This window comes from Bos javanicus, chromosome 18, assembly GCF_032452875.1.
Source record: "Bos javanicus breed banteng chromosome 18, ARS-OSU_banteng_1.0, whole genome shotgun sequence".
Classification (NCBI taxonomy): Eukaryota; Metazoa; Chordata; class Mammalia; order Artiodactyla; family Bovidae; genus Bos; species Bos javanicus.
The window spans coordinates 66,263,882-66,288,057 of NC_083885.1; the positions used below are offsets into that span (position 1 = coordinate 66,263,882).

The 24,176-nt window shown below is 57.3% G+C and overlaps 3 protein-coding genes across 5 annotated transcripts; 1 reads left to right on the plus strand and 2 right to left on the minus strand.

The window, feature by feature from the left end:
- The first annotated feature begins 6,727 nt into the window (after positions 1-6,727).
- On the plus strand, positions 6,728-13,033 carry TRIM28 (tripartite motif containing 28). The gene is made up of 17 exons (XM_061386546.1): positions 6,728-7,367; positions 7,700-7,812; positions 8,023-8,155; positions 9,782-9,917; positions 9,995-10,111; positions 10,194-10,308; positions 10,470-10,616; positions 10,719-10,833; positions 10,912-11,018; positions 11,107-11,143; positions 11,225-11,270; positions 11,353-11,605; positions 11,695-12,014; positions 12,092-12,215; positions 12,296-12,382; positions 12,461-12,598; positions 12,684-13,033. The coding sequence occupies exons 1-17, from the start codon at positions 7,019-7,021 to the stop codon at positions 12,858-12,860; spliced, it is 2,514 nt and encodes an 837-aa protein (XP_061242530.1). The 5' UTR covers positions 6,728-7,018; the 3' UTR covers positions 12,861-13,033.
- Positions 13,034-13,551: 518 nt separating this feature from the next.
- Positions 13,552-16,288, minus strand: CHMP2A (charged multivesicular body protein 2A). Of its 2 annotated transcripts, XM_061386608.1 has the most exons (7): positions 16,136-16,273; positions 15,587-15,646; positions 15,208-15,421; positions 14,215-14,394; positions 14,014-14,144; positions 13,873-13,934; positions 13,552-13,759 (listed from the first exon to the last, which is right to left on the minus strand). In XM_061386608.1, exons 3-7 carry the CDS (start codon positions 15,373-15,375, stop codon positions 13,632-13,634), a joined length of 669 nt encoding a protein of 222 aa, XP_061242592.1. In that variant the 5' UTR covers positions 15,376-15,421; positions 15,587-15,646; positions 16,136-16,273; the 3' UTR covers positions 13,552-13,631. The 2 variants fall into 2 exon arrangements, with proteins under 2 accessions (XP_061242592.1, XP_061242590.1); XM_061386606.1 differs by lacking the exon at positions 15,587-15,646 and having other exon boundaries at positions 16,136-16,288.
- A 569-nt stretch (positions 16,289-16,857) lies between these two features.
- Positions 16,858-19,635, minus strand: UBE2M (ubiquitin conjugating enzyme E2 M). 2 transcript variants are annotated; one of them, XM_061386610.1, is made up of 6 exons: positions 19,425-19,635; positions 18,226-18,320; positions 18,070-18,108; positions 17,854-17,957; positions 17,486-17,549; positions 16,858-17,384 (listed from the first exon to the last, which is right to left on the minus strand). In XM_061386610.1, the coding sequence occupies exons 1-6, from the start codon at positions 19,531-19,533 to the stop codon at positions 17,244-17,246; spliced, it is 552 nt and encodes a 183-aa protein (XP_061242594.1). In that variant the 5' UTR covers positions 19,534-19,635; the 3' UTR covers positions 16,858-17,243. The 2 variants fall into 2 exon arrangements, with proteins under 2 accessions (XP_061242594.1, XP_061242595.1); XM_061386611.1 differs by having other exon boundaries at positions 17,277-17,384; positions 17,486-17,604.
- Between the last annotated feature and the right edge of the window lie 4,541 nt (positions 19,636-24,176).

Here is a 24,176-nt window from a genome sequence, read left to right on the forward strand (position 1 = left end):
AAATCCTAAAAGATGGTGCTGTTGAAGTACTTCATTCAATATGTCAGCAAATTTGGGAAACTCAGCAGTGGCCATAGAGCTAGAAAAGGTCAGTTTTCATTCCATTCCCAAAGAAGAGCAATGCCAAAGAATGTTCAAACTACTGCATGACTGCGCTTATTTCAAATGCTCACAAGGTAATGTTCAAAATCCTTCAGGCTAGGTTTCAGCAGTACGTGAATCTAGAACTTCCAGATGTACAAACTGGGTTTGGAAAAGGTAGAGGAACCAGAGATCAAATTGCCAACATTCGTTGGATCATTGAGAAGGTAAGACAGTTCCAGAAAAATACCTGCTTCATTGACTATGCTAAAGCCTTTGACTGTGTGGATCACAACAAACTGTGGAAAATTCTTAAAAAGATGGGACTATCAGACCACTGTACCTGTATCCTGAGAAACATGTTTGCAGGTCAAGAAGAAACAGTAAGAGCCAGACATGGAACAATAGACTTTCCAAATTAGGAAAGGAGTATGACAAGGCTGTATATTGTCACTCTGCTTATTTAACTTATATGCAGAGTACATCATGCGAAATGCCAGGCTGGATGAATTACAAGCTGGAATCAAGATTGCTGGGACAAATATCAACAACTTCAGGTATGGAGATGATATTTGGAATGACAGACTAATTACAGCTCAAGCAGACAGATCCTTTCTTAAACAGGCAGCAGGTAGGACACTTCTGAGACATGGGAGCTGACTGACACTGAAGGACTGACCATGATCCCTTTTTTGTTGTTCAGTTGCTAAGTCGGGTCTAACTCTGCGATCCCATGAACTGTAGCACTCCAGGCTTCCCTGTCCTTTACCATCTCCGGGAGTTTGCTCAAACTCATGTCCCTTGAGTCAGTGATGTTATCCAACCAGCTCATCTTCTGTTGCGCCCTTCTCCTGCCCTCAATTTTTCCCAGCATCAAGGTCTTTTCCAGTGAGTCGGCTCTTTGCATCAGGTGGCCAAGTATTGGAGCTTCAGTTTCAGCCTCAGTCCTTCCAATGAATATTCAGGATTGATTTCCTTTAGAATTGCCTGGTTTGATCTTGCAGTCCAAGGGATTCTCAAGAGTCTTCTCCAGCACCATAATTCAAAACATTAGTTCTTCATAGCCCAGCCTTCTTTATGGTCCAACATCTGTACATGACTACTGGGAAAACCGGGAAAACCATAGCTTTGCCTATATGGACCTTTGTCAGCAAAGTGTTGTCTCTGCTTTTAATAAGCTGTCTAGGTTTGTCATGGGCTTCCCTGGACCTCAGTTGGTAAAGGATTCACCTGTAATGCAGGAGACCCCGGTTGGATTCCTGGGTCAGGAAGATCCCCTGGAGAAGGGGTATACTACCCACTCCAGTATTCTTGGGCTTCCCTGGTGGCTCAGACCAGAAAGAATCTGCCTGCAATGCGGGAGATCTGGGTTCAATCCCTGGGTTGGGAGGATCCCCTGGAAGAAGGCATGGCAACCCACTCCAGTGTTCTTGCCTGAAGAATCCCCGTGGACAAAGAAGCCTGGAGGGCTACAGTCCATGCTGTCTCAGAGTTGGACACGACTGAGTGACTGATACTTTTACACTTTCATTTTCAGGTTTGTCATAGCTTTTCTTCCAAGAAGCAACTGTCATTTAATTTCATGGCTGCAGTCACCATCCACAATGATTTTGGGGCCCAAGAGAAAAATTGATTCTGTCTTTCTCCTTTTTATAGCCCTTATCTTCTCCTCTTGGTTCTGCCCTGTGCAAAAATGCAAAGCGGCATATGCTCAAGGCCAATCAGGGAAGGGGGTGTGTCTGGGCTCATGCAAAATAGAGCTTTTTACATATTCATACAGGTGGGAGTGTACTGAGCACTTACAGGCTCTATTGCACATGTCTTTCCCATAATTCAGTCTGTTATAATCAGATGTATGTATGTGTAGAATATTTATGAGCCCGTAATGGGCTCCTAGCTGCCTAAGGTTACTTGAGGACACAGCTGTGCATCAAGGGTGCTTTTGCCAGAGTGGGAGAAACCTCTGTGGTTAGTTTGTATCCACTCACTGTGTGCTGATGGCCCCTGTGCAGGAGCTGGAAAAGCCTGTGGTTATTACTATTTTTTTTTCTGTTATTTATTTTTATTTATTTAATTTTTTTGTTTAAAATTTCTTTTTTTAAAATTTCTTTTTTTTACTTTACAATATTGTATTGGTTTTGCCATACATGTGGTTATTTTTGTAACATATCTGTGAGATCTCCTGGGTGTGTCTGGGATGGGGTTTAGCGATCAGCTTGCATGGTTTTTGGCTAGGCCACTCCTAGTTGCTGATGCCGAACTTCCTACATAACAATACAGTGATACAGCTCTTAATGGCACAAAGTGAAGAGGAACTTAAAAGCTTCTTGATGAGGATGAAAGAGGGGAATGAAAAAGCAGGCTTGAAACTCAACATTCAAAAAACTAAGATCATGGCATCCAGTCCCATCACTTCATGACAAATAGAAGGGGAAAAACTGGAAACAGTGACAGACTTTATTTTCTTGGGCTCCAAAATCACTGTGGATGAAGTTAAAAAATCCTTGCTCCTTGGGGGAAAAGCTATGACAAAGCTAGACAGCGAGAGATTTGGACCATAAAGAAGGCTGAGTGCCAAAGAATTGGTGCTTTGAAATTCTAGGGTTGGGGAAGACTCTTGAGAGTCCCTTGGACTGCAAGGAGATCAAACCAGCCAATTCTCAAGGAAATCAACCCTGAATATTCATTGGAAGGACCAGTGCTGAAGCTGAAGCTCCCATACTTTGGCCACCTGATTGTAAGAGCCAACTCATTGGAAAAGACCCTTTTGTATTTTGCTATCAGAGCTGGTTACCATGGATGCTCACTGTACATGTGATGTGTATGCTTTTCTCTACATATCATAAGGCTCCATGAAAAGGTTTAAAAGTTCACAGAAACAGAAAACAGATCAGCTGTTGCCACTGGCTGGTTGAAGCAGGAACGGAGAGAGTGCTGACGGATTCAGAGTTTCCTTTTGGGGTGATGAAACTGTTCTGGAATTAGATGAAGTGGTGATTGTACAACATTGTGAATGTATGAAATGGCATTGATTTCACTCTTCAAAATAGATAAATTGATGGGTGTGATATGTGAATTTTAAGTGTTTTTTTTTTTTTTTTTTTAAAGGTTTAAAAAGTAATAGAAGGGGCTTCCCTGGTGGCTCAGTGGTAAAGAATCCGCCTGCCAATGCAGAAGACACTGGTTTGATCCCTGGTCCTGGATGATCCCACATCCTATGGAGCAACTTAGCCTGTGTGCCACAACTATTGAGACTGTGCTCTGGAATAAAAGTCACAGCACTGAAAAGCCGAGTGCCACAACGGGAGAGTAGTCCCCGCTTTCAGCAACTAGAAAAACTCCCCACACAGCAATGAAGACTCAGTACAGCCAAAAATAAATAGGTAAGTTTAGCGACCCCATGAACTGCAGCCCACCAGGCTCCTCCGTCCATGGGATTTTCCAGGCAAGAGTACCGGAGTGGGGTGCCATTGCCCTCTCCGTTTTAAAAAGTAATAGACCTCAAATCTCATCTTGTAGCCTACAGAACTGGTATCATCTTCAAGCAGTTGTCCTTTTACTCACTGACTGAGTGCCCTCTGTGTAGCAGGCCCCAGGTGAGATGCAGCAGACAGGGCAGTGATGTAAACAGTTTGGACCTCATGTCTTTGTGATTCTCTCATGTTGAAACGTGAAAGAAGAGGAGTCAGAAAGAGAGGTAGGAGAACGTTTTGGGCAGAAGGAAAAGCAAGTGCAAAGGCTATGAGGTGGGAACAAATGGGTCAGCCTGTGTGGTTGGAGCTGAGTGTTGAGATCAGAGGTCAGAAGGGACAGACTCATCAAAGTGTGATTGTTATATGCATGGTAAAATACATAAAATTGCCATTTCCACTCTTTTTATGTATATGATTCAGTGGCATAAAGTACATTGATGATGTGCAACTATTACAACTGTCTTGTTCCCAAATGGAACCTGTGAAGATGGAGAAAGAGATCGGAGTGATCCTGCTACAAGACTTCCCCAGGAAGTGGCTTTGGGGGTAATACCCGAAGGTTGGAGGTTGAGTCCTGTGCAAGCATGGAGTTTGGCAAGTGAAGAGGCAGTAAGGATGGCTGTTTGCAGGCAGGTACACTGTCTGCAAAGCCGGAATATAGACAGTTTCTAGTGGTCCAGGATTGGAAAGGGTGAGATGCTGTAGAGGGTGGCAAAGAACACAGGGGTTAAGGGTATAATGTGACACCAGCTTACTGGGGAGTAAGATCATGCCCTGCCATACTCTTCTGGACAGGCTGGCTCCTCAGGGAGGACTCAGAGGCAGGTTCTGGCCTGGCCTTGCCCTCCTGCAAGCCCACTTGTCTCCACCATCACACTTCCCCCAGTTTGTCTGAGCCTGATTTCCACTCGAACCTGCCTCCACTGATGCTATTCTGAAAGAATTGCCTTGCCGGAGTCTAGTGAAGGGACAGTAACCGGGGCCACCGCAGGACCCAACCTGTCCAGCAATTTCTAGGCACTTCCCACCTCTTTGGTCACTGCTGCCTCAGTGCCTGCCTGCCTCAGGGCCTGTGCACTTGCTTCTGCCTGAACTGTTCTGTGCTGTTGGAGGAGACTCTTGAGAGTCCCTTGGACTGCAAGGAGATCCAACCAGTCCGTCTTAAAGGAGATCAGTCCTGAGTGTTCATTGGACGGACTGATGTTGAAGCTGAGACTCCAATACTTTGGCCACCTGATGAGAAGAGGTGACTCATTTGAAAAGACCCTGATGCTGGGAAAGATTGAAGGCAGGAGGAGAAGGGGACCACAGAGGATGAGATGGTTGGATGGCATCACCGACTCAATGGACATGAGTTTGGGTGAACTGCGGGAGTTGGTGATGGACAGGGAGGCCTGACATGCTGCGTTTCATGGGGTCCAACGAGTCGGACACGACTGAGTGACTGAACTGTTCTTCCCCTAACTGTTAGGGCCAGCCCTGAGTCCCACACTCTTGACCATCACCTACGTATTTTGACTGTTGGGCCAGGATAGGTATGGCTCATCCCTACCCCACGCAACCCGGTGATTTTGGGGCCCAGCACAGAGTGCTGGATTGGGGTCATGGAAACTGCTCAGCAAATAATTACTAAAGGATTCCGCGCCTCAGGCAGCTCACGGCCAGCCACCAACTTTCCTCCTCCCTCTTCCTAGGAGGGAAGCGGGGTCTAGGCCCAGGCCGCGGGGGAGGGCAAGGCCCGCGGCGGGGGGAGGGGCGGGCGCTGCGGCGGGCGGGGCCGGGATTGGGGGCCGCGCCCGAGCCGAAACAAAGGCCGGCGCCGAGACAAAGCCCCGCGGCCCCCAGGCTCTGCGGGGGCCAAAGATCCCGGCGGCCGGGCCGCGCCGGAGGCATCTCCAGCGCCGCCTCCGCGTGCGGGCTCCTGGGGAGTCGGTTTGGGGAGGCCGCGCCCCGCTTCCCTGGAGCTTTTTGGGGATCGGTGGAGCCCGCGCCAGGCAGAGTCGGATCTGGACGCCGGACGTGACGGCCCTTCAGGTTCTCTGAGTCCTCGCAGAGTAGCCGCCGAGCCTCCTGCCGGACTGGAGGCCGCAGGGCCGGGAGCCCCGCGCAGGGATGGAGGCCCACCCCACGCACAGCTCCAGGGCGCCCGTGCCTCTGGTTTTCTCTGCCCGGTGACTCCAGACAGATGCCCTCCCGACGACCTTGCTTTCCTCTCAGGACCCCTCCTCCCCCAGCTCCAGCCGCAGTCCCTGCTCCCTTGCCCGCGCGTGCCGACAGGGCCCTTCTTCCCCCACAGATTCCGCCCCACCCACAGGATTCTCCGCCCAGACTCCGCTTCTGACAGGATTCTCACAGAAAGACCATGTTTGTCTCAACTAAGATTCCTCCTCCAGGCCTAGCTTCCCCCACCTGACAGAACTCTCCCAGACACTGCTTCCTCAGACAGGCATACCCGCCTCCCACGCAGATCCTGCTCCCGGCTGAGGCAGGCTTACCCGCCCTACAGATCCTGCCTCCATCCTCGGATGGACCTCCCCACAGACTCCGCTCCCCTCTTCAGTCCGCCCACCCGAAGAGTGTCAAAGCCAGCGCAGTGGCTGGCTGGCTAAAAGGTGGCCAGGGGCCTTGGGGGCCAGGCGGAATTTCAGTTTCGCTGCTCTGAGCCCCTTGGGAGCTAGCTGACTTAGGTTTCAGTGTTTCTCACGTTAAACAATAAAAAGGTTAGAACGCCAGTAAGCGGCCCGGCCACGGGGTGGGGACGCTTGGCCCCTCCGCCCCGGCCAGCATCTCCGCTAGGTCTCGACCCCGCCCCCTCCTGAGAGCGCCTGGTGACGTAGCTGCTGGCGACCTCTCCCGACCGCCCGAGAGGCGGGGACCCAGGCGGGGGCCGACCACGTGCGCGCTTGCGCAGCAAGCAGCCTGAAGCGGGCACTACAGTAGCGGGCACGCGCCCGGCCCACGGGTCAGGCTTAGGCGGTGGAGACACAGTTGCCCGGCCCCTGCCTCAGGTGAGGCGGTGCGAGGGGTGGTGGCGGGGCTGGGAGGGGCCCGGGGCTGCGCGTGCGTACTCGCGGCCTCGCGCGCTCCGGCCCCGCCTCCCGGCTCGAGGTGCTCAACGCGCGTGCGCGACGGCGTCGGCGCCAGTTATTTCTGTCCCGCCCCCCGACAGTGGCTCTTTCTGCGAGCGGGCGCGCGGGCGAGCGGTTGTGCGCGTGCCGTGTGGCGCTGATCTGAGCAGCCGCTGAGGCGGCGGCGCAGGCGGCGGCGGCGGCGGCGGGAGAGCGGGCAGCGGCCGGGTGAGCCTCGGTAGCGCCCCGCGCGCAGCGGGCGGCGCCCCAGGCTTTGCCTGGCGGCGCTAGGCCTCGCGGCTGCAGCGGCCCAGCCGTTGGCTGCGAACGCCTCTGCGCCTGCGTGGCGGGCCCCGCGCCCCTCCTCCCTCCTTGGGCGCCCCCGGCGGCGTGTGAATGGCGGCTTCGGCTGCGGCGGCCTCGGCGGCGGCGGCGGCCGCCTCCGGCAGCCCCGGCCCGAGTGAGGGCTCGGCGGGCGCCGAGAAGCGCGCCGCCGCCTCCTCGGCCGCGGGCTCCGCATCGGGCTCGGCGGCGGCATCCGCCTCGGCGTCGTCACCCGCGGGGGGCGGCGGCGAGGCGCTGGAACTGTTGGAGCACTGCGGCGTGTGTCGGGAGCGCCTGCGGCCGGAGAGGGAGCCGCGCCTGCTACCTTGCCTGCACTCGGCCTGCAGTGCCTGCCTCGGGCCCCCGGCGCCTGCAGCCGCCAACAGCTCGGGGGATGGAGGTGCAGCGGGCGACGGTTCTGGTGAGTGAGGTCGGACCAGGGGCGGCCCCTCCCCCACCCTGCAGCCAAGGTTCGGAGGTGGCTCGGGTATTGGGGGTCGGTCCCCAGCGTCACAATGGCAGGGGTCATCTGGGTGAGAGGGTCGGGACCGGACAGTGGCCAAAACGGGTGCGGGCTGTGGGTCTCGTATTCGGATGGGGCGACTGTTTCAAGTTAGGCCAAGGAAGGGTTTGATTGCTTCTCCCGGAGCGGAGGGTTGGCCTAGCATGGGGTGGAAGTTGGTCCCTGTGGAGGATGGTATCGCACTCTGGATGTGAAAATGCGGTGATCTTGTTTTCCTCTATTCTTCACAGTGGTGGACTGTCCAGTATGTAAGCAGCAATGTTTCTCCAAAGATATCGTGGAGAATTATTTCATGCGAGACTGTGGCGGTAAGGCCGCCACGGATTCCCAGGATGCTAATCAGGTATGTGTTGCCCAAGCAATCCCTGGAAGGCCTCTGGACGTGGGTAGGAATCTGCAGCGCAGAGCATAGTACCAGCTCCAGGCTTTACTACGGCTTTAGCAGGTTGTTTAGGCTAAGTAAAGGCATCATCTTACCAGGTTGTATTTTCTGGGTCTGAATGCAGATGTGTCTGGTGGTGCTGTCTCCTCTGACTCTGCCTTTGCTCAGCAGTGCTGCACTAGCTGTGAGGATAATGCCCCAGCCACCAGTTATTGTGTGGAGTGCTCTGAGCCGCTCTGTGAGACGTGTGTGGAGGCGCACCAGCGGGTGAAGTACACCAAGGACCACACCGTGCGCTCCACTGGTATGCAACACGGAGGGGGCTGCCTTGATTCTTCCCCTATATGTTTGTCCAGCTGCTTTTGATGCTGGTTGCAGATGGCGGTGGAGTGTCAGGGAATTTCTGAGGGGGTACCAAGTGAAAGGCCTGAGGGCGGAATTCAAAAAGGGGGAGGCTGCCTCTGCCCCTCCGGATAGAAGGGGAAAAGCCACAGGCAGGAAATGTGTGGAGTGCACAGGGGATCTCATGCTGCAGTAGAGGGTGTGTCAAGGCTTTGAGGAAGCACTTCACGGAATCCCCAGGCAGGGGATATTCCTCCAGAGGTGGAGGGATCACATGTACCGATAGGGAAATGCAGGCTGTTGGGGAATGGTGTGAGGGATCTCCTAGGCCTGAGATTCCCTGGAATGTGGTTTAAGGCTCCGTAGGAAAAGTGAGGTCTTTGGGCCTTGTGTCCTCATAAGCCATGAGTGTCCTCAGACTGGCACTGACCAGTGAGTGCTCTAAATGTTCTTATTGTTAGATCGCAGATGTTTCAAAGTCTTAACTAGATATCTTTCTTCAGACTTTTCTGTGAACCTGGTGGCTGTTCTTCGGAGAGGGGCTTGGGCTTGGTTTTTCATCCAGAACTGCCCGTGAATGGTGGTTTGGTAGTCATGCTGTGGCTCTTGCAGCCTAGAGGACAGTTTTGATGGGAAAATCCAGATGGAGGTGGTTGCTGTGAGTCATGAGGAGCCAGGAGGGAAGGGCAGGGGTCTCCAAGGGGATCCTGGGTTCTAAGCAAAGATCAGGGTGCAGGAGGGCTCTGAATTGGGGGCACTGAGGTTTGCCTTATCTGTATTTTGATGTTTTTATGTCTCAGGCTGGGTCAGTGTAGCATTGAGACTTGATTGGGGAGGAAGGGGCTGGCTGTTCCCAAGCAGTTATCTAATGGCAGCAGATTCTGGGAAGCGGTGGGGGTCACTGTGGTGTATTAGTCTTTGGGGGCTGTTGCTTTGAGCACTTTCAGACCCTTTTCCCTGTGTGGGAGGCCTGACCCCTCTCAGAGGGTCCTGGTCTGACATCAACTTTGTCCAGCCTGAGAAGGCTTTGCGAGGCTCCTTGTGGGTTGTTAAGATGGTGTGGTCTCCTTTTACCAGAGAAGAGAGAAGAGGTCTCCAGGCGTGGCTCAGGAGGAAAAGGTACCTGACATGTCTTTAGGTCCTCGTTTGGTTTCTGTCTGAGCCAGAAAACTCTTGCGTGTGTCCGGATGCCATGGTTGCCAGAGTCCCCTCCCCTGTGGCAGAGTCTTTTGAATGGAGGAGAAAGGGAGCCCAGCAGTGGGGGCTGCAGAGGCGGAGAAGCTCTCTTGAGTGTCTGCTTGGAGGAGTTTGCAGTGGGGTGGTCGTCAGAGGCCATCGTCCTTACACTTTTAAGTTGTCATTCCCAGAAGCTGAAAGAGCGGGAGTGCGGATCTCTTGGTCAAGATTAGGGCAGAGGGTGTTCAGAGCAAGGATTTGGGCCCTTCCCTGTCCACTGCTGTAGGCCCTCTGCGTTTTTTAGCAGCTAAGCTAGGGCTGCAGGACAGACACGATGTGAGGCCCCGGTCTGTCTGCTCCTTGAGTTGAGGTGGTGAGGACCAGCTCCTGCTTCATAGACCCCATTCCTCAGGGCCGGCCAAGTCGAGGGACGGTGAGCGCACTGTGTATTGCAATGTGCACAAGCACGAGCCCCTTGTGCTGTTCTGCGAGAGCTGCGACACCCTCACCTGCCGGGATTGCCAGCTCAACGCCCACAAAGACCACCAGTGAGTCCTGAGGCATGGTGGGTGGGTGCTGCCCATTCCCATGCTGGGCGCCCGGGCCCACCTCTGTCTGTCCTCAGGTACCAGTTCCTGGAGGATGCAGTGAGAAACCAGCGCAAGCTCCTGGCCTCATTGGTGAAGCGCCTCGGGGACAAGCATGCAACACTGCAGAAGAACACCAAGGAGGTTCGCAGCTCGTAAGTGGAGGCCAGAGTGATGGGGGAGGTCCTGGGGTGAGTACTTGCCTGACTGGCCCTGATCTCACCCTCCACCCCCCAGGATCCGCCAGGTGTCCGACGTACAGAAGCGTGTGCAAGTGGACGTTAAGATGGCCATCCTGCAGATAATGAAGGAACTGAACAAGCGGGGCCGTGTGCTGGTCAACGACGCCCAGGTACTTCCTGTGTGGTGCTTGTCTGCTGACAGCTCGCCGTAGCTCTGGTAGCGGCGTCCTGGGGGTTTGGCTCCCTCTGCTGGCCGCTGATGCCATCCTTGGGTTGGGGGAGAGGTTCTAGTGCCGTTTCCTCCCTGACCTCTCCTGCTCTCAACCTGCAGAAGGTAACAGAGGGGCAGCAGGAGCGCCTGGAACGGCAGCACTGGACCATGACCAAGATCCAGAAGCACCAGGAACACATCTTACGCTTTGCCTCTTGGGCTCTGGAGAGTGATAACAACACGGCTCTGCTGCTCTCCAAGAAGCTGGTGTGTGCTGGTGGGCACCCAGGTGGTGGGTTCTGGGTCAGCACCTCCCAAGGCCCTGGAATGCTGTTCTCTGCCTCTGCTCATGTACCGCCCTCCCCCCAGATCTACTTCCAGCTGCACCGGGCCCTTAAGATGATCGTGGACCCCGTGGAGCCCCACGGCGAGATGAAATTTCAGTGGGACCTCAACGCCTGGACCAAGAGTGCAGAGGCCTTTGGTGGGTGTTTGTCTTGCTCTCACTGAAGCTTGCTCTCCCAGGAACTGCGCCTTAAGCTGTTTTACCTCCTTGCTGCAGGCAAGATTGTTGCAGAGCGTCCTGGAACCAACTCCACGGGCCCAGCACCAATGGCCCCTCCTCGGGCTCCGGGGCCTTTGGGCAAGCAGGGCTCTGGCAGCAGCCAGGTGAGTAGGGGAGGGGGCCATGGGGGAGGAGAGGGGCCTGAGGCCCGCTGGGGGCCGGCCTGGTGAGGTTGTCTTGCTTTTCCTACAGCCTATGGAGGTGCAGGAAGGCTACGGCTTCGGATCAGGTGAGTGGTTTCTGTCCGGTAGGTAGGAGAAATCCAATGTTCTAGGTTCATCCAACCTGTCTTTTTCTGTGTCCTGAGCAGATGACCCTTACTCGAGTGCTGAGCCCCATGTGTCAGGGGTGAAGCGGTGAGTGTGATTGTCCTTTGGTGCATGTAGGGACAGGGTGGTCATGGGGACAGGGGTGCTCAACGCCAAGCCACACCCACAGACCCCGCTCAGGTGACGGCGAGGTGAGTGGCCTCATGCGCAAGGTGCCTCGGGTGAGCCTCGAACGCCTGGACTTGGATCTCACGGCTGACAGCCAGCCACCAGTCTTTAAGGTCTTCCCAGGCAACACCACTGAGGATTACAACCTCATCGTCATCGAGCGAGGTGCTGCCGCCGCAGCTGCTGGCCAGCCTGGGACTGCGCCCTCGGGGGTCCCTGGGGCCCCTCCCCTGCCTGGAATGGCCATTGTCAAGGTGAGCCTGCTTCAAGCTACTGTGGCTAGAGAGTGGAGGTCTGCTGTCCCAGCTAGCATTCCACTAAACCACCCCTCGCCTCCTCGCAGGAGGAAGAAACAGAGGCTGCCATTGGAGCTCCACCAGCTGCCACCGAGGGCCCGGAGACCAAACCTGTGTTGATGGCCCTGGGGGAGGGCCCTGGTGCGGAGGGTCCCCGCCTGGCTTCACCCAGTGGCAGCACCAGCTCAGGTCTGGAGGTGGTGGCTCCAGAGGGCACCTCAGTCCCAGCTGGTGGCCCAGGTTCCCTGGATGACAGTGCCACCATCTGCCGTGTCTGCCAGAAGCCAGGTGACCTGGTCATGTGCAACCAGTGCGAATTCTGCTTCCACCTGGACTGCCACCTGCCTGCCCTGCAGGATGTGCCAGGGTGCGAGGCTGTGGAGTCTGCAGGGTGGAGGGCTGGGCCAGGTCCTGTGCAGCCCCTCACCTCTCTGTTTACTCCAGGGAGGAGTGGAGCTGCTCTCTTTGCCACGTGCTGCCTGACCTGAAGGAGGAGGATGGCAACCTGAACCTGGATGGGGGGGATAGTACCGGAGTGGTGGCCAAGCTCTCACCAGCCAACCAGCAGGTGAGGGGGGGGCACCCATATGCTGGGTTTTCCTGCAGCCCCCAACTCCCCTTTGACTCTGACGTCTGTGTTGTCTGCAGAAGTGTGAGCGCGTCCTGCTGGCCCTCTTTTGCCACGAGCCCTGCCGGCCTCTGCACCAGCTGGCTACTGACTCCACCTTCTCCCCAGTGAGTTCTGGGGCTTGGGAGGGTGGGAGGTCCAGGGGCTCTTCGGCCTCACCTTCAGCCTGTGGCCTCTGCCTGCAGGATCAGCCTGGTGACACCCTGGACTTGACCCTTATCCGAGCCCGCCTCCAGGAGAAGCTGTCACCCCCCTACAGCTCCCCCCAGGAGTTTGCCCAGGATGTGGGCCGCATGTTCAAGCAGTTCAACAAACTGACGGAGGTGAGCCTGTGGGGATGGGGGTGAGTTGGAGGAGGGGAGGCTGGGGGGCAGAGCTAGGACCCATCCACTGTAATCTGCCTGGCAGGACAAGGCCGACGTGCAGTCCATCATTGGCCTACAGCGCTTCTTTGAGACCCGCATGAATGAGGCCTTCGGGGACACCAAGTTCTCCGCTGTGCTGGTGGAGCCCCCGCCGCTGAGCCTGCCTGGTGCTGGCCTGAGTGCCCAGGACCTCTCTACTGGCCCTGGTGAGGGCCCCTGAGGCTGGGCAGCCCCTGAGCCAGCCCAGCCTGGCTCTGTTCTATGTCCTGTCACTCCTCCCCTCTCCTTCGTCTTCTCTCCAGTGGCCTGGCTCCCGCTCCTTGGTGGCCCATACCCCAGTCCCTCACGATATGGTTTTTACTTCTGTGGATTTAATAAAAACTTCACCGATTAGTCAGGTCTTGGTTGGTGGGGACAGTGGTCCTGGGCCTGCTGTCTGCCTGCCATCAGTCCCTCACTGAAGCCCTCGTGCCAAACACCTTGGTGGGGGTGGGGCACGTGTCTTTAGCCACCTGGTGTCTGGGGAGGGTTACATGGTGGGCAGGCAGGGGAATCCCTAGGTGCATGCTGCACCCTGGACTGGGGCAGAACATTTCTTATAACCAGATGGGGTATCACAGCGAGCTGGGTGGGCTGAGACTTCCACTGGGCTAATAAAGTTGGGTACCGTATCCCTGGGGTATAGGCAAGAGATCTGGGGGGACCTACCATCTTTGAGAGTGCTAGCCTTGAGGCTGAGGCAGGAGGGGTGCTGGGCCAGTGTTCGCAGCTCACCGTCACCTCCTGAGGACCTGGTGAAACCATTCCAGCCCTCTATCCCACACCCTGAGTGACTGGCACATTACCAAGCCTCCTGAATGACTTCCTAACCCAGCCTTGCTCACGTCAGGCCAGTCGCACAGGCCCAGAACTAGTGTCCAACCTCTTTTATTACAGAAGGTACAATGAAAACGCTAGGCCATCCACTGGCTCCCTGGGGCAGCACGGGCACTCAGTCCCTTCGAAGGTTCTTGAGCCTCTCCTCCAGGTCTGCGTCTGCGTCCACCAGGGCAGAGGCTGTAGCCTCTGCTTTCTTTCCACCGGCAGCCACGCTGAGGGAGCCTCCGGTGGAAGGGAGGTCTGCAAAGAGTGGGGGTTAGGAAGAGCGCCCATGCAGAAGGGAATAATGCAGGGAGAGGGAGGTGGTGGCTGGGTCACAGGGTTAACACAGGGCCCAAGGTGTAAACACTCACTTGACAGCTCATCTGTCAGGCTCAACCCCAGTTCGTCCAGGACCTGGGCTACAACAGCATCACTAGATAAGGAGAGAATGCTCGTGAGAATCGGGCAGAGCCAGGCATCCCTCCCCACCCTCCTGCCAGCCGTCTCCGAACCTCTCCTCTTCATCGTCCTCGTCCCCCATGGCGTCATCGATGGCGTCGTTCATCATCTCCTCCTTCATGTCCATGATCTCTGCCTGCCGCTCAAACTCCATCATGATCTTCTGGATCTGGGGCAACTTCAGCTGAAAGTGGGAGGAGGGTGAGTCTGGGCCCAATGTCAGCAGGGGGGAGGGGGGATGGGGAGAGGCGAACCTGTCTGTTCATGGTGCCCATGGCTTTGGTGACGCCCTTCATGGCTTGTGCCATTGAGTTGTTAGACTTGAGTGTCTGGATCTTGAGGGACACAGCCTGGATGTTGGCCCGCATCAACACAAACTTTCGGACGTACCGCCTGGTGCGCACCAGGTCTTTCGCCATGATCCGGACCGCGTCCTGAGGAGGGGACAGAGAGCAGGAAGGGAGACCTGGGGGTGTGCCCAGTGAGGCGTTCAGGGGCTCCTGGGGACCTGCCCCAGTGCTCACTGCTCCCCTCTACCCCCATGTGTCTCGAGTCACCGCTGCACAGATTCCTCTGTAGGCTTCTCATCTCTCTTGTCCATGAATCCAGAAGAAAAGCAGGGCCCACCCTTCAGGAATCTTTTTTCTTCCATGTCTAGTCAACACCCATTCCTGAATTTCAATCCTGGCCAAAGATCTCCCCCTCCCCCTCACAGGCAAGAACCAAATCCCGATTTACATACAAATGCATCCAACCTCAGCTGTGACTTCCTCCCCAAAGCTCCTCCTTGCTTTGCTCATCCCAGGAAATGGCACCTCCTCAAACAAGCTGCTCAGGCCAAAACTCAGCCATCTCTTGCTAGTTGGGCCCTCAGGGCAAGTGGATCCCAGACCACATCTATTGAAGTAACTACTTCTAACTCAGCCCTCAGCTCCCACTGTTAACCAAGATTCTAAGTGGTCTGGCATGGACCACTGTATTGAGTTTCCCTATCACTCCCTCACCGAACATGTGCTGTTCTGACACACTTGACACTTGCTCTTCGCAGGGTCGCTCTCTTAATTACTCAAGGCTCTAATACCAACTCCACAGAGGCAGCAGTTTTGGACTCTGAAACTAAGGAAAGCCCCACCCGAACCCTTCATTCCATTTCCCTAGAACACATGTCCTGTTTTGCTGCAGCTCCAGGGTCTGACCAAGTGACGGCACCTGGCCTAGAGTCCCCGCTTGTTCCCAATCAAGCTTACCATCTGGCCCTGCTTGGCCATTTTCTTGATGTCCGCGATGATTTTCTTCTCCTGGGTCTCGAGCTTCTGTCGCTCACGGTCCAGCTCTCGCATGGCCCGGTTCAGGGCGCGCTGGTTCTGCCGCAGCAGCTCCTCTGGCGTCTTGCGCCGCCCAAACAACAGGTCCATGGCAGCAGGAGCCTACCAGTAAGCCTGGGGCTAGCGTGAAACCTGGCTGCAGGGTGGTGTGAGGCACAGCTGGGGTCACATTGTGTATGGGCGGGGACAGACGAGGACTCACAAAACGGAAAAGGGTAAGCCGGGAGAAAACGAATGAATGGAAAGGCGAAAGAGTGGAGCCTGGAACTTGGGGAGCCACAGCCACCCCAGCTCCTCTTACCCCACAGTGCCCCTACAGAGGTCCTGGGCTGCAATCTCCTCCTGACTCTAGGATGAGACCCTAGAATGTCCAATGGACCTAGGCTGGAGATAACCATGTTCCACACATGCAGCAGGGGGACGGGCGCGGGGAGAGGGGGCTCGGAACCCGGAGCGCCAAGGAAAGGCCAGTTGACAGGGTGCCTAACATGAGAAGCTGGAGGCCGCAAGTGCTACAGACAGGGTCGATGTGGGGGCTCCGAAGCTGACAGCGCGTGGATGGCATTCAGTTTAGGGCGGAGGGCTTAAATGCTGAGGGAATCTGGGTGCGGAGAATAAGCCTGGGGGATGTTGGGGACCCCTGTACAGATGGCGGGATTTTAGGTGATGGGGTGCCTTGTCCACCCAGTAAACTCTTGGGGGCCTTTCGGGGCCTTGAGCACCGAAGGCAAAACAGCATGGGGACCCAGAGGATAAGGGAGGGTCCAAGGGAGGGGCGAGGCCCTCGAACGCCGCCGCCCACGCGCCCACGCGCCCACCCAGGGCCCGCACCCCAGTAGGGGCGACTCACCGGAGTTGGGATGGGGACTCGCTTCCGTTTCCGGGTCACGCTTCTCTCGTTCAGAGCCTTGGAGCGCCCACCAACGACAGCCCCTCGGTTCTGTCGCCTCGGCCGTCACCGCCGTTTCCGGATTAAACCACCTGACGTCACACGCCCCGCCGGCGCCCGGAATACTGGGCGGGGACAAGAACGCGCGTGCGCACGCGCCGAGGAACGTGCCGGCCACAAGCGCATGCGCCGCAGCTTCCGTCTCGCTGCCGCAGGCTTGGCATTCCGCGGGTTCAAGTCCAGCTTAAGGGAGCGGAGCCCTGTCCCCTCTTGGCCCCGTGGGCTTGGTGCCCTTTCGGGCGCCTTCCTTCCAGCCACCCGGTGGTCCTGCACCCCACCACGTCACCCACTGTAGAGCCCTGCTCATCCGAGGGACCCAGAACTCGCGCTGATGTTTCCGAACCTCAGGTACCCAGTGGCACCAGGCAGTTTTCCTCCTCCGGCAGGAGGGCAGAACAGCAGACAGTGCGGGCTTAGACCCTGTGCCGGCTCACTGGCCGGGAAGCCAGTGGTCACTGGATCCTGCCCCTCCTTTGTCCCAGAGTGGGATTCATCTCACCCTGCCCGAGGGGGGAGTCCCCTCATACCACCGGTGAGCACACAACTCCCACCACTCTTGCTGCAGGAGCTCTGGCGGCCATCATCTGCCCCTCCCACCCCACAAAAGGAAGAGGCGGAAGCCATGCAGTAACATTCCCCTTTAATAGCCTGGTGGGACCTCCAGTGGTGGAGGGGGTGGGGTGCCGGGTCCCCAGCCACCCAAATCCCCATGGCCACCCACCCCAGAGCTCAGAGTAGGGGGTGGGGCTGGACAGCACCCAGCGGGGGGCTACACAAGCCAATTCATTTCCCATCGCTGAGCGGGTCGGGGGAGGCAGCGCCGACCTTAATCACATGGTGGTTTAAAAAAAAAAAAAAAAACTAGGAGCGCGTAGCAGGGAGGGGTGGCCGGCCAGGGCATGGGATTCCCCCACCGGCCGCCCCATGTCCCCCCACCTGTGGCCCCCAATAAATATCTGCAGGGGACGCCGGGGCTGGTGGCCCTGGCAGGGGTGGGTATGCGCCAGCCCTATTTCAGGCAGCGCTCGAAGTAAGTGGAGCCGATATAGCCACCCCGCATGGAGCGCTGGACATTCTGCTCAAACAGCCTCCGGTTGTTCTGCAGGACCTCGGCGGCTTCCTTGTTCAGTGGGTCTTCAGGGTTGGGCTCCTGTGGCCGGTATGGGGGGGCGGAGGGGCGGGAGATCAACAAGCCCAGAAGGCAGAGGGCCAACCTTCCCCAGCTGCCCTCCCACCCCGACCCCTACTCACCAAGAAGAGATACTGCAAGCCATAAATTATGGAGTTTATCGTAAGGACTGGCTTCCAGTCCTCTCTGTGGGCAGAGAGCATCATGATAGGGGCTGGTGAGCGGGCTGCCACCACAGGCCCTGCTGGGACCAGACAGGTCAGGCCCAGGGCATGGGACAGCACGGTCGGGAAATGCTAGCGGGAGGGTGCAGAGAAGCACAGGCCAGAAAGCCAAGGTCAAGCCATGAGGAAGAAAATGCAGAGCTGACGAAACAGGGACACACATACCACAAGGAGGAGGGAAGGGAAAGAGACTGGTATAGTGCAAGGTCACGAAGGGGGCCTGGCAGGCAGGGCTGGGCAGCGTAGTGGAGGGCCAGCGCCCTCACCTGAGGATGTTGAGGCAGACGTTGCCCTCGAGGTCAATGTTGGGGTGATAAACCATCGTCTCACACTTCACCTTGGGGGGGTCATGCGGGTAACCCTGGCCCACCTGGCTCCAGGAGAAGAGAGGGCAGGTGGATAGGTGCACAGCAGTGCCTGGCTGGGGCCTCAGCTGTTGCTTCCTCAGCCCAGGGAGCCACCCCTGCCCACCTGAGACTCACCTTAAAACTGAACACAAACTTCCCGCTCTTGTAGAAGCCCTGTGAAGGAAGAGGAGAGGAGTCAGAACCCCACTCTGCAAGGCCTGGCAGGTGAACCAGCCAACTTGAGGTGGTGTCACCTGCCGTGCCTGAGAATCCAGTTAAGCGTGCCCTCACCTCATCAGGACAGATAACCAGCTTGAAGTTGAGGAGGTCGTCTGGATCTGAGAAACTGATGTCACACGTCTTGGGCAGATTCAGCTCGTTTATGTCTGGGTTTTCACAGCAGAAAAGGGAAACAGGCCGGGAAAGGGAGAGAGAGGGGGTGCTCAGAGCAGGTGCCAGCAGAGCCTCCACAGCCTCTCCCAGGACCCCGGTTCTGTCCTGGGCAGTGGGCCACATCCCCCACCCTCTCCCTGCTCCTCCTGCTTCACATCTCCAGGTAGACTCTTCCATATCTATGGAACATTGCAGACATGCTTGAACTCCTGGCCCAGGGTAAGCTCCAACTCTTCTGAATCCACAGTCATACATGTTCCCACTCCTATGTGCCCCCCAAGAGACTCTGACTACCCCAAACCCAGCATCCTGACCGTGACCTCCGCTTTTTAGAGGAGTCTCTACTTGTCTGCCCAGATGCAAGGATCTTATTCCCCTTCCTCACCCTAAGTCACCACCACCCCCAATCCCTGGCCCCCACTGTCCATACACTCCTCTCTGCTTGTCATCCTAAACTCAGGATCCTCCCATCTGACCTCCAGATCTGTGAGTTCCCAAGCCTCCTACCCTATACTATTCTCAGCCTAAGATTTCCAGCATCTCTAGCAGGATGGTCTGAACCCAACCGTACTCCTGTCTCTATAATCCCCGGCACCCAGTATCCCTCCCTCCTCCTGTCACCCCAAACTGACATGTGACTCCCCCAGACCCACGACATCCAGGCCCCAGAACCCACTTCACCAGGCCTGACTCTGATTCCCAGTGACTCTAGCGTTAATACATTAAATCTCCCACCCCGATCGTCAATCCTCGGCCTCACTGTCCATATCTCCTCTTCCTGTCGCCCAGGTTCCCGTCTCCCCCTTCCGCTGCCACCCTCAGATTCTCGGTCCCTAGTATCAGACGCCTAGCTTTCCGAATACGCTCAGTGCCCCCTGCTCGGTCCCCCTACCTCCGACCACTTTGGTGGCTATATTGTAACCCCACCCCCGGCCCCTCGGCCCCCAGGCCCTGGTCTCCGATCCCCACATCCGCGGCCTCCCCGTTTCTGACACCTTTGACCCCTGGCAGCCGCATTACTCCACACCTGACTCCCGTATCACCCCGAGCCAGGCTCTGACCTCCGACCTCCACTCCCATCCCCCGACTCCCCTTACCCTTCTGGATCCGCAGCTGCGCCGCCGACGCCTTCTTGCTGCTGCCCTTGGTGCCGCCCGCCGACTCCTCCTCCTTCTTCTGCTGCTTCAGCGAGAACAGCTTGATCATCCTGCCGCCGCCGCCGCTGCCGCCGCTGCGGGGCCCGGGACCCCGGCCACCCGGCCCCCCGCCGCCGCCCGCGCCGCCTCCGCCACTCGGACCCGCCGCCGCGGCCTCTTTGGCTGCTGCCGCCGCCCGCCGGGCCTGCCGCGCTGCTCCGCGCCCACCGCGCGGCCCGCGTCGGCTCCCGTAGTCGGCTCTGGCCTGGCCCGGCGCCTCGGGCCCGCTCGGCGGCGTTCGGGCCCGCTCGGCTGTTCTCGGGCTCACTCGGTCCCGCCCCCACCCGCCGCTCCCTCCTCCCGGCCGTCCGCTCCGGCGTCCTCAGGCTCGGCTGCGGACGCGGGGTCCTCAGGCCGTGTCCCTGAGCCTGGTCACTCTCTCTCTTCGCGAGGGCTCTGCGGCTCGAGGCGGAACGGGGAGGCGGGGGCTGCGGTGGCCGTGTACTAGATAGGAGGGCCGGCTTCCGTGGCAGCAGCGGCTTCGGCGCGGAGGTCCGCAACGGCCTCGGGCGCCCCACCGCTTCGGCTATTTCCGTCGCCTGCCTGCTTCGGCTCTTCCCGCCCGGCCTGCGCTATGCGCTTGCGCAGCCGCCGCCACCGCCCCACGTTGCTCCGCGCTGGGACTTGGGGATCGGGCTCCTTCGGCTTGGTTCGGGTATTTCCGTTCGTGCAGGCCGGGCCGGTCACTTCCGGGGACGCCCGCGAGTCCAGGAAGCGGGGGGGGGGGGGGGGGGGGGGGGCGTGTGGCGGTGTCACCGCCATATTTAAGTGGGGCAGATGCAGGCCGCGTCACTTGCGGGCCGCTATGATCATTCGCAGTCGTGCGGACGGCGGTGTAGGCGGGCCAAACAAGGGGCTTGTCTCCAAGGGGCCACAGACCGAGGCAGGGTTAGGGTCAGAGCCAGGAGCCAGGCCTAGAGTGCGTGACTCAGAACCTTCGGTGTCCCATCTCAGGCCCAGAGAACCCGCTCGCAGAGAGTTTGGTTGAGGCAAACTAACAAATAAAACGTGTATTGAGTAGTATAACAGAGGGTAGTATAACACTGGAGATTTTCACGGGCTCACACACTTCGAGGCAGCCCTCCGCGAGGGTCTAGAGTCCCCCCGCAGGCGATCCCCGGCCTTCCGCCGTCTGCGTGCGCGAGGTGGGCGGAGCCAGCCTCCCCTCCAATCGCAGCTCAGCGTGCGTCGGAAGGCGGGAGCAGGCGGTGCGGAGCGGCTCTGCGACTTCAAGCTGTCACCAAGGACACCGTCAGGCGGTGAGCGGCGCCACCAGGGCTGGTCGGGGCGGGGGTCCGGGCCCGCGGGGCGGCCGGGGCTCTGCCCCTCAGCCTTCCCGCGTCCGAATGAGGCTCCTGCCGCACGACCCATCCCGTCGCTGAGGCGGCGTGTCGCCGTCTTCTGGAGCACATTGGGAGTAGTCCGGCGGCCCAGTTGGGCCCGCGCTAGTGGTGGGCAGGCTCAGCCCATGGCCTCCTCTTGGCTACCCCGGCCCGATCCTCACCTCAGAAAGTAACCTCCACCTTTTCGGGCCGTGGTTTGGCGTCCCTGCCGACCCCAGCCTCCTCCCGGGGACCCTTGGCGTCCTTGGGCTCCGTGGTCTCAGATCCCAGTCGTGGCTGTGCAGCCGTTCGCTTTTTCTCCCGCTTGCATTCTCTTTCCGCCATTCCAGAAGCCCCCCCTTCAACCCTCTGGTCGTCCTCGCCCCACACTGCCGGCTTTGTTGATTTCCTTGAGAGCTGTGTGCTGGAGAGGTGCTGGGGTGAGGCTGAGCTATCGGAAGCTGCAGAAAACCTCAGGGTTGGGGCGGATGAGATTGCAACCATCCTAGTGTTCTCAGGCTTCAGGCATGACTGGTCCTGGGACGCGGAGGCCTCTTCCAAACTCAGTTTTCCTCTTTCTGTTCTCATCCGCTGTACTCTTGGTGATTATTTTTGTACAGGACGTGAGGGTTGATGACCAACCTACAGATTCCAACCAAAGTCTCAGGGATGGTTTTTATTGGCCAGCCTGGTTCATGTGTCCACCCTCAGGCCAGTTGCTGAGACCCTTCAGCTATGGTCCCATCTCGGGATAGAGTATTGATTCCCTGGAGAGGTAACAGTCCACAGCTAGACTCGTGTGATCTTTGATCTTGTGGCTTCCCCACCGTGCAGTGGGTAAGACTTGATCATGAAACAAAATGCTAAGCAAAGGGGGCCATAGTGTCTGGACCGAGGAGGAGGGGATGGCCTAAGTGAGGCAGGCAGCTGCGTTGGAGGTGGTGCAGCTAAGCTTGTCACCTTCGTGCTCACTCAAGTGGTGAAAAGGCACAGGTGGTTTGGGTGGTACAGGTGCTTGTGGCCCTTGGTCCTGCCACCTGTTGGTAGGCAGCATGGGGCTTAATACGTGCAAAGGCCCCGAGGGAAGCTGGGGCCAGTGCTGTGGAGGGACCAGGCAGAGGACCGGGCAGAACCTGGTGAGTGGGTTGTGAGGGTGAAAGTGCACCTACAATTGTTAGCCTAGCCTCTGGTCCTGACGCTGGGAAGAAAGGGTCTGTCCAGGGAATGAGGGAGCAGGGGTGGGCAGGGCAGGGAGGCTGAGTGCTGTGGGCCTCCAGGCTAGAGGTGGATGGTTGGAATCAGAGCAGTGCTGATGGGTGGAGACAGTGGATAAATTTGGGAGGCTGGGGTGCTGATGAGAATAACTAGATAGATGTGGCATGGGGCAGCCGGCTGGGCTTGGGAGTGGACAGTATGAACTCGGATACAGACAGTCTGGGGACAGGTTGGCTAGGCACTGTTGTAACTTTCTTAGATGACCAGTGCTTGTGTATTTCTCTCCTGGGTTCTTCTATGGCTCTGGCCAAATGGTCATTCTGTCCAAGCCCTCAGTCTTGATTGCGCAGTAACACTTGGGTCTTGACCTGTAGCCGTGTGACTGGATTGCAGAGGTGTTCCTGGTCAGCTGCAGAAATGACCTTTCATGGGTGGCCCTCACATAGCTGTTCACGTTGACGTCTTCCCAGAGGGCTGTTTTGGGAGGTGGATCCCTGGACTTCTCAAGGATTTGGGTGTGAGGTCCCATCCGGATGTCTCTGTGCTTTTCACGTTTGTTGTAATTTTTCCTGTGTGGAATTTCATGTTTTTATGTAGTTGTATTTGCACAGATTTCATGATGAACACAAAGATGACCAAAGATGAGTTTTCTTTGTTTCAGATTATAAGTCACACAAGTCGTAAAAAAAAAAAAAAAATCCACATTACAGGATTTTATAAAGTTCCTGCGACACTCCAACCTGAGACCACTAGCTACTGGCTACTTGTGTTCATTTGTGTGTCTTCCCTGATCTGATTCTTCAGCCCCTCCCTGTCTTCTTCTTCCCTCTGACTGTACATGTCCCACACCAGGTTACTCAGAACCCTTTGTGACCAGAGAACTGAGTGCTGTCAAAGGGCCCAGGGACACCCCCCCCCCCCCCCGCCCTGTTCAGTCCTGATTGTGCCACACAGGAGTGCCCCTGCCTGGGGGAGTGGCTGACCTTGCCGGATGTAGTAGATGCCAAGAATGGCTCTGGTTGTGGCTGGGGCAAGACTAGCAGGGAGGGGGAAGGAGAGGGGTAGAGTTGGGGAGGAGGGGGGCTGAGGCTTGGAGCAGGCCTTCTCTCCCATATTGATAGGAAGCCTCTGGCCCAGGCTGCTTGTCTTTTCCTGATACCAGGGCCCAAGTCTTGTAGGGACTGGGGTGACTCAAAGTGGCAGGTGAAATTGCAGGTGCGCTTCTGGAAGGGCTGTTCCTAGAACCCTCGAGACCTCTAGACCAAGATCAGGCTGACACCAGCCTAGGGTGAGGTTTAAGTCCCAAGCCAGACCCTGCTGCATGAAGATCCCCTTTTTGGAAGTGCCTTTCACCCACGGTCTCTGGTACTTCCGCCATTCAGTGGGGGAGTTGGGGGCTGTGTTAAGGCCCCAGCGGTAGGATGGAAGGGGAGGACAGGGCAAAAGCAGCAGTGGCACAGGAAAAGGAGGGAGGGGTCCAGAGGTCCTGCCCTAAAGTCTGCAGAACTCTGACTTGGAGCTGCCAATGTCTGTCCACCTGTATGTCAGCAGCTGGTGTGTCCTGTGACTAGTTACCAAACACACATGATAGAGACCTTCCAGTTGGGGGGTACTTAGGGGTTGTGCCTGGGGCCAGGGAGGGAAGAGAACAGCCTACGACAGCGCCTGGAGGGCTGGGGAACTGGCCTGGCCTTGCTGCCAGCTTTGGTTCTCAGACCAGCTGGAGTCTGCGGGAACAGAGGAAAGTCTCCTAAGACTAGATTCCCACTTAAAACCTTACAGCTTTTACAGCTAAGATATGGCCTCCTCGGTTTTATAAACACATAAACTCAGGCTGGCGGTGGCCGAATGGGCACCCATTTGATGCTTTAGCACCCAATGATCTTGGCTGGTTGGCAGGGCTGTGCCCTCCGGGGTCCTCTCCTGGTCGTTGACTTGGCGGGCAGAGTGGTGGGTCGAAAGCAAATAGTACAGGAGCCACGCTGTGAGGCGACGTCCTGCAGACGTGGGCAGGCCCTGCTAGGGGCCACATCTGCCGGGAGCCCTGGGTCTTGGAGGAGCCACGTGGTTACAGAGAAGGTGGTAGACCTGTAGTGAGGGCTGAGAGGGGTCCAGG

What these genes read in the sequence shown, in the direction of transcription:
- UBE2M (XM_061386610.1), bottom strand. Translation starts at nt 19,533, where the DNA reads ATGATCAAGCTGTTCTCGCTGAAGCAGCAGAAGAAGGAGGAGGAGTCG. An exon ending in GCAGCTGCGGATCCAGAAGG is followed by an intron (nt 18,321 to 19,424) that starts GTAAGGGGAGTC and finishes GTGAAAACCCAG; the next exon opens with ACATAAACGAGCTGAATCTG. An exon ending in GCTTGCAGTATCTCTTCTTG is followed by an intron (nt 17,385 to 17,485) that starts GTGAGTAGGGGT and finishes TACCGGCCACAG; the next exon opens with GAGCCCAACCCTGAAGACCC.
- CHMP2A (XM_061386606.1), bottom strand. Translation starts at nt 15,375, where the DNA reads ATGGACCTGTTGTTTGGGCGGCGCAAGACGCCAGAGGAGCTGCTGCGG. An exon ending in GAGGACGATGAAGAGGAGAG is followed by an intron (nt 13,935 to 14,013) that starts GTTCGGAGACGG and finishes CTCCTTATCTAG; the next exon opens with TGATGCTGTTGTAGCCCAGG. An exon ending in CCTGACAGATGAGCTGTCAA is followed by an intron (nt 13,760 to 13,872) that starts GTGAGTGTTTAC and finishes CACTCTTTGCAG; the next exon opens with ACCTCCCTTCCACCGGAGGC.
- TRIM28 (XM_061386546.1), top strand. Translation starts at nt 7,019, where the DNA reads ATGGCGGCTTCGGCTGCGGCGGCCTCGGCGGCGGCGGCGGCCGCCTCC. An exon ending in ATTCCCAGGATGCTAATCAG is followed by an intron (nt 7,813 to 8,022) that starts GTATGTGTTGCC and finishes TTTGCTCAGCAG; the next exon opens with TGCTGCACTAGCTGTGAGGA. An exon ending in TCTCACCAGCCAACCAGCAG is followed by an intron (nt 12,216 to 12,295) that starts GTGAGGGGGGGG and finishes TGTTGTCTGCAG; the next exon opens with AAGTGTGAGCGCGTCCTGCT.